We start from the raw sequence: 13,805 nt of genomic DNA on the forward strand, positions 1-13,805 counted from the left end.
TCATCTATGAATCGTACATAATAACCACATAATAACCATTCCTTGAGGTAGAAAGTTAAAAGTGTAAAAAGTATAAAACTTTTAGAACAAAACTTTTATTCCATTTTTGCTTCATTTCCTTGATTGCTGCCAGAGCCACTCAAGGCAGTGAGCCTCCTCATCTGATAGGTGTGGAGGAATGTTGGTTGTTTTGAAACATGTACAGAAGCCTCAGCACCGGAGTCCTCAATAAATAGTTCGCAGATGAACCACACTTTTTCTTAAAGTCAAGCAAGAGAATGGAGGTAAATTCTGATCTTAGTTGAGCATTTAGTTTGAAATGAGTAAGATATTAGAAATGTTAGGAAAGATTGCAGACATTGTGAAGGGAGGGTTTGTGGGAGGGCATCAGAAATTTTGAGAAAAGGTATGGATGGAATTCATGAACCTCTTGTTAATGCTACACTGAATGTCTTCTGATTTAAAGTAAACTGTAAATAACCAGACTAAATAGATTATCCGCTTGGGTAGCTCTTAAAATAGTAGCTTGAGACTGGCCTGTACCCTCTGTTAGATGTCTCATGAAAGCGGGTGACTAAGGAGGACCTCGCCCTCTCATATCTGCCATGGTGTCTCCAGGGCTCACTCTCATTGTGCAACAGTCTCACAGATCCCCTGGTGCAAGGCAGGGCACCTAAAGCCTCTGTCTTTTCAGCCTCTTTTTCATTTTGAACTGCAGTATTAAGCTTAGCCACAGGTCATGTTTCTAAAGTTTCCTAAGCATTCTGAAAGTTACTTCAAAATTCCGATGCATTTTAAAGACTGTGACTTCAGTTGAAGATTCACTGAAAAAGTATGGATTGCCCAGGATACTCTCTGAAGTGGCCAGCAGGAAACTAAAGAATAGGAACAGGGAGCAAGATGACGGGGAAAATCAGAACATTGAGAAATCAGGAAAATGAGTATCAGTGACAAGAGAATGCCCCTAATTAAAATATGCAAACTAAAATTTGCTTGTGTGGGAAGTGACTGTCCCCTTTTTAACTGTGGAGATTTGTGTTACCAGCACTGGAGGGCCAAGACAAGAGTCCTCTGTTTCCCCAGGACGTTTGGATGACCCTGAGTCTGCAGTGGGCTTTAGCACTCTCCCCAGCAGTCACCCCCCAGCCTCTGCACAGCGCTCAGGTCACCCTCAAAGCTGAAGAAGGCCCTGGTTGCGCTCTCAGGGCAGCCCACCCACATTGGCACAAGTGTTAAGGGGTTTTGTGTTTTGTGTGTGTTTTAGTTTTCATTAGTCCCTTCCTCAGAGGCTCTTTTAAATGACCAATAGAGGTCTCCATACGAAACCTCTGCCTGTTAGTCAATGTTAGACTCATTTAAGGAAATATCATATGAAATTCTCTTGAGAAGTATATATTATCTGTTATAAAAATGTTTGGGGGTAAATGGCAGTTTTTCTATTTAAAAAAAATATATACAAAGAGGGCTAGAATAAGATGGAGAAAAAGTGGAAGTAGGAAATATATGTATCTTTCTATAAAATCTTTTCTGCTAGTCTAGGATTTTGTGTCTAGTCTCTGAGAGAATGATTTGGTTCTAAGTCTTAAAGAATCAATTAAAAGCAATGCAGAGTTCTATTTATAAATAAAAGAAAAAATTGCTTTTGGAATGCACACCCTTCAAATTCAAGACACTAAAGAACATTATTTTTTAATTTTGAGACTAAATTATATTAATATGAATGTAATAAAAAGTAAAAAGAGTTATCATTTAACTTGTTGAGAAAGACTTAGTTATTTTCCATGATTGAGTAGACCTTATCATCAGTCTGCTATCTGTGTATGCACTTGGATGACAAGTAGATGCCCATTTTTAACTAAGTAATGTGTATTTTTTATTTTATATTCTAACAGCTTCCTGCCATCTTTGTGTATGGTACAATAGAAAGAACATAAGAAAAACCATCTTATTTAATTTGCATAAAAATATACTCTAAAAATTTTCTAAAATTGCGTTAGCACCTTCAAAACAGAAATACAGTTATTTGCACCTCAAAAGTGTGCACATAAATGCATCTGACCCTGAAGATACCCAGTAAATGTTAGTTGAAACTGGATCCAACTGAATCATTAAAAAATAAAATGATGACCCTATGTCCTAGATCATTTTTGGTATTCAGTGTGTGTAGACATGCAGTTGGTTTTTGTTCCTGTGGCTGGGTCTTCACAGGAATTGTCTCCCTTGTCTGCAGTTACTGAATTCTTAAGTGCAGTTGGGAATTTGGAGCCCAGGGGTATTCTGCAGCTCTGTGTTTTTATCTGTGACTAGCCTTTCTCTTGAATGGATCTTACCCTAATTTCCTGATACATAACTTGCTTTTGCAAAGCTATCTGGGATTTCTTTAAACAATCAAGCTCTCTCCGTATCTCAATATTTCTCCCCACCAGAATTTATTGCCATGTACACTTACGAGAGTTCTGAGCAAGGCGATTTAACCTTTCAGCAAGGGGATGTGATTTTGGTTACCAAGAAAGATGGTGACTGGTGGACGGGAACAGTGGGCGACAAGTCCGGAGTCTTCCCTTCTAACTATGTGAGGCTTAAAGATTCAGAGGTAAACCCACATTAACTGTTTCCTCTCCCTTTCTGTGTGGTGGTTCTCTTTGTGGGGAGTCATGATGTTTGACAGTGGAACATTCTTTTGGGTTTTACTAAACTCTAGAATGTGACAGTAACTACAATGTGACCTGCAGCTATCTGACCTTTTCCTTTGATGCTGTGGGGTAAACATTGGCTTCCCACAAGCAAAACTCCAGGGGCTAAGTGGAGGCTGTGGTGAGGGGGCTGCTCAGCATCAGGGTGATAATGCTCAGTGTTAATCTCTATTCCTGTGTGTAACTGACATGATTTGCAGTGAACTGTTTTGGTTTGTTCTTCATGGTTATTAATTTTTAGATATCCCACAGCATTATTTTGACTATGTAAACTAGTATTCTGGTGACATTTGGCCCCTGAATATTGGGTAGTAGGAAGTTTCTTAAAATTATGGTTTTTGTCTGTATAATAGAAAGACACATTATCTAAGAGGTTGGTGCACTCTTGGGATACCATTATCCTTACGAATTGGAAATGACTGTCATTGTTGTTAAATGGAACTATAAAAATGTGATTGCATACAATGTGTTCTCAAAGTAGTACAGGTTTAATGAAGGGGGGATGGTACCACAAAGTACAGGAACCTGTCACATAGTGGCCAAGTTCAAGTTAGTGGAGAGTTCCAGGGTCTAAATGTAGTCATTTAACAGATCCACCTAAGTATAACAAGAGGAATGACTCAGTGCACAGTTATTTTCTTTTTCTTTTTCTCTTCATACCTCCAGGCACTGAGAGAAAAAAGGCAGGCAGGGAACCTGCAGAGGCTGCTCTCTCGGGTGTAAGAGAGTAGATGAAGCTGTTGTTCTCTCTCTTTCAGGTGCCCGGAGAGGGTGGCTGTGGGTTCCTCCACAGGCCCCTGCACTCCCAGTGGCTCTGTGGGCAGCTGGGTCTGCCGACTTGATCAAGTAGTTGTGCCATTGGCCTTTCCACCTTCCCTACAGTTGCCAGGAATGGTTTTATGTGCTTGAGTTTGGTGTTTTTTTGGTTTTTGGTTTTTTAAGGGGTGTCATTGTATTTTTTGTTTTTCTTACTATAATCCTGAGAGCAGCTTGCTGAAATTCCCTTGGATGGATTTGTATTAATCTGCCCGCCCTTAGAGAATTTGGCAAAAGGCTGGAAGAAAATAATTTTCCCCTATTAGACAGCTAGCCTGTTGAACCCCATAGATCAAGAGAGGGAGAATTAAATCCTTCTTCAGGCCAGCAAAGTGATTCCAATAAGAATCACTCAGATGATATTTCAGAGGGCTGTAGGAAATGCTAAACTCGATTTCCATGAAAACTCTTAAAGTGACATTACCTTTTGGATAAGTTTAAAATACAAAAGCAATTTTGGTTTGCATTTGAATTTGACTTTATTAACTTTATTTAGACTTTGCCCAAGTTCTATTTGTATAAGGAGTTAATACATATTTAAATAACATAATAAAAAAATCTGGGTTAATACTCAAAAATATACAAAGCCATTACTTGTATTTTATTTTAATAAATTAGTTTTCTATTCACAAAACCTTGTGAAGTCAGTGCATTTTTTTAGAAAGCAACTCTTTTTAAAGGTAAGCTGTTATGTTTTCTTAACCATATTCATAAACTCTTAACTACAGAAGTGGCAGTACTAAAGATTTTTAAACAAATGTTTAGCTCTAGTGTTCAGTAATGGGGGGAGGGACTAAAAAGTTACCTCTTCTGTCCTTCTGAGATACAAAATTCAGTGTGCAAGCAGAGCATCCTAATAAACCTAAAAGCCAGACACAGCTTCAGACTGAATCTGTGGACCTGGGGAGGGGTTGTCTTTTCCTGGCACCCTTCTGGGGCACGTGGCCTAGGAGCATTTTTCAACAGGTACAGCCAGGAGAACCTGGCCTCCTGAATGCACCCAGCCTAGGATGCTGGGTGTATTTCTCAGAAAGAGTGCAATGGAGCTCCTTGAGCTCTGTAGTTGGGTATTGCTAATTGCTTTCTTTTTACAGAATATAGGAAGTGTGGTCTCAGCCTGTATGGGGGAAGTAACTAGCCATGTGGAATCTTGTTTCATTGTTATTCTTTTATTTAATATGCAGCCCAGAAAAATAGCAGTACAGAGTGATAGTGTGTAGTTGTGGTTGTTAATTCAAGGAAGCATAATCAGAGTAAAATTTTAACCCAATCTTTTCCTGGTAAATTGTTATCAAATTTCAGTGACCAAGATACAAAGAGTAATGATAAGTTGTATTCCTGATAGATAAATTCTTTATAGTAATAGTTTATTAAACATTCTGCTTTATCTTAATTGGAATGCTTAATTTATTACGAGATAGGGACTTGAGGGTGAACGTGGATTGAAACTGAAGCACTCTGTCACAGCAGATTGCCTTCTGGCCCCTCTCTCGGCTGTCGTGGTCTCTGTTGCCGACTTAGCTGGTTTAAAGTCCCAGGAGCATCCGTGAGAGGACTTCACCTCAAGTGCTTCTGGAACACTTATAGTGGGGAGAAACACGGTCTGCTTCTGTGGGTTGTGCTTCCTCACGGACGGAGAAGTGTCAGTGTTCAGACAGTGTGAAACTGGGAGAAAGGACGGTGTAGGACAGCACTCCCCCGCCCCCTTGTTGCTATAAAGAGGCGAATGGAATGGGGGAAAGGAAAGATTCCATCATCCCTATGCTGTTTTAGTTCTTTAAAAAGGAACCTGGAACAAACGTAGCAAAATACAAGTATTTTAATGTATTAAATACGGATGGTAGGCTCATAGTCTCTGAACTTCTTATGTGTGAAATATTTCCTAATTAACCATTTGAAAACAGCACCAGCTGAGTGTGTGGGGCTAGTCTCCTGGCACAGGGCCTCCTGTTGGATTTTCCCTGGTGTGAGATGTGCCCACGCCACACTTGGCCCATACCTGACCCTTCTGGGGTTTACAGTGCCACACACTTTGCTCTTTTCTTCTCTTGAGAGTAAAAGCTACACATTTTAAGGTACTTATTTTGTCCCATGTATTCCTGATGCACACACTTCTGTCAGGTGAAACAGTGCTTTCCTTGGAAAGAAAAGGGGGACGTGGGGCTCAAATGGGTTCGTTTCATTAATCGTGTTCTAAGTTACATGATCAGTACTCCTCAGCATGCAAATGAGACCTTTTGCTCTGTTTTAAGGGCTCTGGAACTGCTGGAAAAACAGGGAATTTAGGAAAAAAACCTGGTAAGTTATACACCCTAATGCTTATGTTTTATTGTTATGAATATAATTGATAGCGTCTTCCAATCTTTTTTCATTAAGACCAGCAGCCTAAAGTAAAGACAAATAAATTTTTTATGAGAGTGATTGGAATAGGCCCTTTCCTTGTACTTCATTAATAATATATACATAGTTATAAAGTTTGTTACTTCACACAGGGGGAGTAGGCATGTCACCAGACAGAACGTTCTCTTGGGTTATGAAAAAGTAACTCAGGCAAGGTGGTGGGAAATTGCCAGGCACAGATCTGTAAAATTGGAGATCCACTGCTTTTTAGTCATCTTCTTGTTAGGCTCTGGAAGCCCTTTTTCTTTTCTGACAGCACATTAAATCCAGGACATAAAGATCAAAGAAACAGCAAATATTTTCAGATTGTAGGTCCTATTAATTTAGAAGCCATTGGGTGGTTTTCCTCAGGTAGACATTGAAGGTACAAAGTTATAGTCATACCTCTGTGTTCAGTTTTAGTTTATTTAAACAAAATCACATGTACTAAAAATAGTAGCATGAAGGAGAGCAGAAGGAAGAAATGTGAAATAACATGGTTTGTGTGGCCCGTCTTCCTGGTCTAAGTTATTTGTGCTTTTTTGTCATCATATCCTTAGGAAATTATAGGTTGAAACAGTCATTGCTGTGCTGAGGAATTTGTGTGTCTGTCTGCTGCTCACATCAGATGGGCTTACTCAGCCAGGAAAGGGTGCATTTCAGGGTGCCTAGGCTTCTAGTCAGACTCAGATATTGAGCCATCTGACCAATCTCTGCTTAACTGTGATTCTTCTTTCTTCATATTCAGTGTTTGTTATCCAAAGGGTGCAGGTGTTTCATACATGATGCCCAGGTGAACTTAACTTCACACTGAAACTAGCAGACTGCTCAGGGTCACGAGAGGCAGCAGAGAATGTCAGGGTAGATCGCTGACTCATATGCCAGGTCCTTTGAGGAGCAGAAACATCTGTTGCCAAGTAGGATAGTAACTGGGGCTTTCTCCAGACTGAAAACTTCTGGAGTGGAGAGCTTATCTTTGGCAGGAGAGTCCTCGTCCCTGTGCAAGAGCTCTCAGGCAGAGCCAAGCTGCCTGGAAGCTGGCTGTGGGCTTTCTGGCTTCCCTGAGCTCTCTAAGCATCTGGCAGGCCAGGGCTATCCCATGACATGCTGGTGCTCCTGTCGCGGTGGCCCACCTTGGATTGCAGACAGGGTGGTGGGACTGGCGGAAGTGTTGTGGTCCTCTTCCTTCCCAGAGTTAGTGGAAAAGAGGGAGATCCTGTCAGAGTAGGGGCCTCTTGCCTCCTATCTTTCCATCTTTTTCTACTTTATTTCTTCTTCCTTCTTTCCTTCCTTTCTCTCTGTCCTGTCCTTTCAGGAACCATTGTGATGGAGAGTGAGAGTAGAGGAATAGAGCGGTTTTTTCTGTATTCCTTCTAGAAGTTCAGGAAACCCTGGCTGCAAACGTGCCAGAATTCATCAGAGCAGACATCTGTCCTTTCGTGCTCGACCTTGGTGCCAGCAGAAATGTGCTCTTCTGTGCCTGGTCTGGTCCTGCTGGAATTTTTTCTGTGGGATTCCTAATATTCAGAAAATGTACAGAACTGTTTATATTTTTTCTCTGTGCAGAATTATTGTTTTTGCATAAAATTCCCTTCTTAAAAACAGGTTACTCCTTTAACTTGACATAAAAAGAAGCTAACATGCATTGCCGTGATTCATACCAGTTCAGGGATCACCCCCAAAATATGAGCCATAAGGAAAATATCTTGGTGGGAGGGAGAGTCTGAAGCCGCAATATGGAAATGAGTTGCTACCAGGCTCCTGATGGTTTTTGAGGAAAATAGAATTTCTCTTTCCATATTACTTGGCAGAGGGAACACTTCTCTTGAGTTGCTCTGTTCACTGAGCACTGGTGGGCAGGGTGGGTGAATGAGTCCCAACTCTTGGTCCCAGGCGCTGGGAAACTAAGGAGGGGCTGTGGACAGGCATGGGCTTTGTGGCAGGAACGGTAAGTTCTGAGACAATGAGGGACAATGAGGGAGTCGTAGAGGATCAGCTAGGCCCTTGACTACCGTGTTTGCCCTGTAGCTGGGGAAGGGCCTGGGGCGGAGGGATTCAGAGCCTCCCTGGTGCTGTAGAAAACCAGCCCCACATGCTGGTTTTGATGATGTCGATCCAAGACTCTGGGAGGTGGCTGCATCTTTAGTGTTTCCATCTCCTGACTCTTAACATTGTGCTGCAATGTTTGATATTGTTTTTCAGAAATTGCTCAAGTTATTGCTTCATATACTGCCACCGGTCCTGAGCAGCTTACCCTGGCCCCTGGTCAGCTGATTTTGATTCGGAAAAAGAACCCAGGTGGATGGTGGGAAGGAGAGCTGCAAGTTAGTTTTTTTCCTATTTTTTAAAAATTCTAGTTGTTTGAATATGCCAAAAACGGTGGGGGGTGGAGTGGGACAGTATTTTATGCAGAGTACAAAGAACCCATCACTGCCTAAATCTTGCATTTGAATAGTGAGAAATACCACTGTATCTGAGTGTTTGGTTCCTAAGCTTCAGACAGTCAGTAGCTATCTCTGAATTCTGAAAGCTAGGTATTCATTTCAAATTCATTCTTTCAGGCCAGCACCCCACCCACCTAATAATCCCAGCAACTCAAGAGGCTGAGGCAAGGAGGATCTCAAGTTCAAAACCATCCTCAGCAACTTAGCAAGACAAAACACAAAAGAAGCTGGGGATGTGACTCAGTGGTTAAGTGCTCCTGGGTTCAAACCCTGGTACCAAAAATAAATCAAGAAGTAAAATTCATCCATTCAGTTCCCAAGTTCAGCTCACCCGAGATTCACTGTTGGGACAGTGAGGAGTCGTAGGATGATGGATGCCTAGGTAGAGCCTCGAACCATCCTTGAGGTCCTGGTATCCTGAAGTGGAGCATCTCGTCAGTGGTGTCAGGAAGCCTGTTGCAGTAGCAGATTCCTTTTTATGCAAAGCTGCATCTGTACATCATGCTGTTTTTAGTTCGTGTGCGTGTGTCATTGTTATTATTAATTTTGCCATTCCCGGAACCTCATTTGAGTATCATTTCCAGAGGAAAAAGTAGTTTTAAAAGGGTTACTCTAGGGGCTGGGGTTGTAGGTCAGTGGTAGAGCACCTGCCTAGCATGCGTGAGGTACTGGGCTCAGTTCTCAGCACCACATATAAATAAATAAATGAAATAAAGGTCCATTAACAACTAAAAAAGGCGGGAGGTACTGTCATATCAGCATGGTAAAGATTAATAGAATCATCATTAGATCCCAAACCTAAGGGGAACTTTTTAGTAAGGATGAAAATTGCTTATGGTCTTCAAGTGGCTCCCACAGAGAGACCACATATAATTTGCAAGGGAAAGCATGGTAATTATACCATTGAGAACTAAGATACCACCCTGACCAAGTGATCAAAATGACCTTCACCAGTGAGGACAAATGGGCAGTGCTACCTGAAAAAGACAGTGTCACATATTATTGTAACTAGAAATGCATTAACTGAATCTAATCATGTGGAAGCATTAGATAATCTTAGAATAAGGATGTCCAGTTAAGGGAGCAGGGAAAGACTGTTTTCTTCAAAGACATCAGCACAGGAAACCCGTAGAAAGGAGATAAAAGAGATGTGACCACTGATGGCAATATCTGACTCTGGACTTGTTCCCATTTGAGACAAAAACATGCTAAAGGATATCACTGGGATAATGGACAGAACTGGGATACAGACACCAGACTAGGTAAAATTTTCTTTTTGGTACTAGGGATGAAACCCAGGGCACTGTACCACTGAGCTATATCCCAACCCTTTTATTTTTGAGACAGGGTCTCACTAAGTTGCTTAGGTTGGCCTTAAACTTCTGATCCTACTGCCTCAGCCTCCTGAATAACTACAATTGTAGAAAGGCAACACCGAACCTGGCTTAGGTAAAATTACTATACCAATTTACTAAAATTGAAAACCATGATATGGGTCTCTGAGATACTAGTCCTATCTTTAGTAATTACCCATTTAAGTATTTAGGGATAACCAATCATGAGGTGGGCAAATTGTAATCAGGTAGTTCAGAAAAAGAAGTTATAATGGTAAGGATACAGAGAGAGGGAGAGAGTGTGCAATTAATGAAAACAGATGGAATGAAATGTTAATAACAGGTGAATCAAAGAGTATATGGGTGTTTTGTATACTTCTTGCTGCTTTTCTGTAAGTTTGATATTATTTCTAAATAAAAAGTTGCTTTTAAAATGTTTTATAGCAAAATTACTTAGCTGTAGCCATGAGTTTCACATCCACAGATTCAACCAACCATGAACTGAAATTAAGAAAAATTTGTATCTATATTGAAAATGAGCGGACTTTTTTTCTTGTCATTATTCTCTGAACAGTATAGTATAACAACTTATTTGGGTAGCATTTACATTGTATTCGATGTTGTAAGTAATCTAGAGATGATTTAAAGTATGTAGGAGGTTGTGTGCATAGGTTTTATGCAAATATATGTCATTGTATTTAAGGAGCTTGAGCATCCTTGGATTTTGGAATCTTAGGGGGGCCTGGAACACTCTTCTCCTCCCAGATACTGAGGGAAAACTGTATTTGACAGATAAGTCTCCTGATTCTTGAACAGGGCTCCTACCCACAACCTACCCCACTCCAGAACTGAAGACCAACCTTGGCTACCCAGGCTCTACCTGGCTTCATAGCACAGTATGAAGGATGGCATCCTCCATGGCTCACCCACATGGGTTTGGCAACCCTTAGGGACCTGCCAAAGGGAAAGTTTCCCAATTAGCCCTCTGGCCTTTGTGCAGAAGGGATATGTATGGTAAGGGACACAGAGCTTGACGTCTGTCTTTATAGAGTCAAGCATGGGGCCTGCTGCATGACTCGGGGGCCTCAGAACTTGTCCAGCTTGTGAACAAGTAGCTTCTAGAATCCCTTTTATGAGAGCCCTACTGTCCCAAGGAAGGAGCATGCAGTGACCCTCTGGTGTCCACTGGTATGCTTGCAGGCTGGTTAGCACATGTACTGCCTTTCATCTGGCCCTGAGCTGGACTCTGGGATGCAGATAAGCCAAGCTGGGGGAGGGAAAGAGGAAGTCTGCAAGGTGCTGGCTGTGGAGGGCACCTCAAGCAGTGCTGAAGAGCAGGGGCCAGAGCAACCTGAATGGAGGCTTGTAGCTCAGGAAGGAAGGAGGACTTGAAGGAAGGCCTCCAGTCACACTGTCCTCTGCTCACTGCCCTGACCAACCCTGACTGAGTAGGGGAAGATCCATATTGTGGTAGCTGGACATACTGTTCCCTCTGGACTAAGGAAATGCTGTCCGTCAGAAGAGAAGGCATGGTAGCCTGGAGTGTACCTAGTGATGAAGCTTCCCTGGGAGTTCATTGGTGGGCAGCCATAAAAACCCTGCCCAGAAGCACTCGCCAGATGCAGCTTCCTGGCTGAGCGATCTGACCTATGGAGCCTTGGAAATCCACTCTGCTTGGTAATGTGCCCACTCTCGCTCTGGGCAGGAAGAGGAGAGGGCCTGCTCATACCAGTGACACCATCACTGCTGGCCTTACCATCTACATGGCCCTTCCTGCTCTGAAGACGCCTTGATTTCCATTGCCCTTCCCTGTCAGCCTGCCTGCAAAGGCTTGCCGGCGTGCCCATTCTTCTCTTTGCAGCCTTATACTCTTTAGTGACCATTCCAGACTCTCTAGACACTTTGTTTGAAAATACCAAAACCCTGAGCCTTTGTGCCTAGCAGCTTCCTTGGCTCCTAACATTCCTCCCTCCTGAGTTGACCCCTCTCTAATTCCTCAAGAGTTGGCCAAAACCCACTTCCTCTAGAAGCTTTCTGGGACCATCCAAGCCAGAAGCACTGCCTCCTTTCTCCTGAATTGGGAATGACCCCTATCAGCTCCACCCTGGTGTTCCACAGATGACGTTGGCATCATTACTTAGCTTTCCTGTGTAGTTCTAATTTCCTTGTGCAGGCAACCAGCTCTTTACAGGCAGCATATTTTTAGTCCTCTCGTTTCCTAACACCTCGCTCAAAGAGAGTTTTGAATGGTCCTTGGAGCCCTCAGTAAAGTGATGGATTCCCATGCCCAGGATAGCTTCTGGTGCTTTACAGAGTCCCTCTGGGCCTGCATTCACAAATGAAGAAATTACCAGTGAGCTCTGTGTTCTGCTTTTGTAGAACTGCAGAGGTGGGGACAAAGAGGAGTCATTGCAGTCATAGATAAATATGTGGAAAAGTGTAAACCCGTGACTTTAATCCTGGGCAGATTCACCATGAGAGTAAACAGTTTAGTTCTTGAGCCAGGGGCATGGAGTCTATCAGACCACAAGGAAGGTGAAATAAAATGTACATTCTAAAAGTAACCTGGAGGGCCTGGCATGATGGCGCAGGCCTGTAATCTCGGTAGCTTGGGAGGCTGAGGCAGGGAAATTGGGAGTTCAGAGCCAGCTTCAATAACATAGAGAGGCCCTAAGTAACTCAGCAAGACCCTGTCTCTAAATTAAATACAAAATAGGGCTGAGGGTATGGCTCAGTGGTTAAGCATCCCTGGATTCAAACCCCAGTACCAAAAAAAAAAAAAAAAAAAAGTAACCCAGAGGTATCCTTGATAAATTGGCAGGTGGGAGAGCAGTAGTAAGTTGATAAAAGTTTTCTCTTAGTTTTATTTCCTTATTTGGGGAATAGGTATTATAATCATGTGATTTAAATTTCAAAAGTTACTTCAACACCACACCCCCAGAGGCAACTACTTTCACCAGGGCCATGTTTCTAGAAATTGTGTGTGTGTGTGTGTGTGTGTGTCTGTCTTTGTGGAATTGTATTTTAATTGCAAGTCTTGGCTCACCAGTTATAAGCTCTTCTGTGTCATGCACGAACTCTTTCCAATAATTATCTCACATGTAAACACTCAATAGATGAAATTTGTGTTGAATAAAATTGAAGTAACGGAGAAGGGAATGACAGAGAAGAATGCAGCTATAGCCATCGCCTGGGCCTGATGGTTTTTGAAAACAGTGTGCAGTTGGGACTTCTCGTATTCTGTGGATCCTACATCTACATCTTGCATCTTAGGGTGTATATTACAAAGAAGAGTACAAACATGTAACTCTTGACTTATCACTAACTAGCCTCCCTAGCCTTGAGACTGTCCATACCTTGACTGTCCCATACCTTTTCCAAGCTCACTTTCTTCCTTGAACTTGGGAATAATAATAGCATTGTCCTTTTGGAACTGTGTGAATAAATGGATATTAGGTGCTTGGCAGAGCTCATAAAAAGGACTCAGTGAGTTTTGATGGCCAGTATTATTATTATTCCTAATCCCCTAATTTAATGGTGGAATTAACTATTAGTAGCTAAGTGCTAACTAGTTGTCTGTCTTAGACACAGTGCAGAATATTCTGAATTTTTAATCAACATCCAGTTCTTTGCACAGCCATTCCAGGCTCTTCTAACCAATGGCTGCCACTATTTGAATTTTAGCAATAGCATTTTATTTTTGTGTCATAATAATCCGTAGATTCTACTATTTATGCCATTTCTATTTCAGTTCTATATAAACTTTGCATAAGTGTTCTGCTACAAAGCAAATTGTGTCATAACAGAAGATGAACATTTATAATTTTTTGATCCAATTATTTTCTTATCAGGCACGTGGGAAGAAACGCCAGATAGGCTGGTTCCCAGCTAACTATGTCAAACTTCTAAGCCCTGGGACAAGCAAAATCACTCCAACGGAGCTGCCCAAGTCAGCGGCGTTGCCGACAGGTAAGAACTTCACAGTCTCGTTGGAAAATGACCTGCATACTTGTCCCTGCAGTTCTCCCACCCAGCACTCTTGTGAAGTATTTTAGATTGTCCTTCAAATGTGCATTAATCCCTTCTTGTACTTCTGGAACTGACCCCCAGCTGATGTGATATGGAATGCTTTTCAAAGG

General features: G+C 42.0%; 1 protein-coding gene across 1 annotated transcript in view; it reads left to right on the plus strand.

The window, feature by feature from the left end:
- The window catches only part of Itsn1 (intersectin 1), a 203,526-nt gene that overhangs the window by 142,841 nt on the left and 46,880 nt on the right, over positions 1–13,805 (plus strand). The window contains 4 exon segments of the mRNA XM_047565087.1: positions 2,427–2,593; positions 5,762–5,807; positions 8,091–8,212; positions 13,518–13,635. Coding sequence (XP_047421043.1) covers positions 2,427–2,593; positions 5,762–5,807; positions 8,091–8,212; positions 13,518–13,635 — 453 coding nt within the window.

This window comes from Sciurus carolinensis, chromosome 9 (genome assembly GCF_902686445.1).
Source record: "Sciurus carolinensis chromosome 9, mSciCar1.2, whole genome shotgun sequence".
NCBI classification, from domain to species: Eukaryota; Metazoa; Chordata; class Mammalia; order Rodentia; family Sciuridae; genus Sciurus; species Sciurus carolinensis.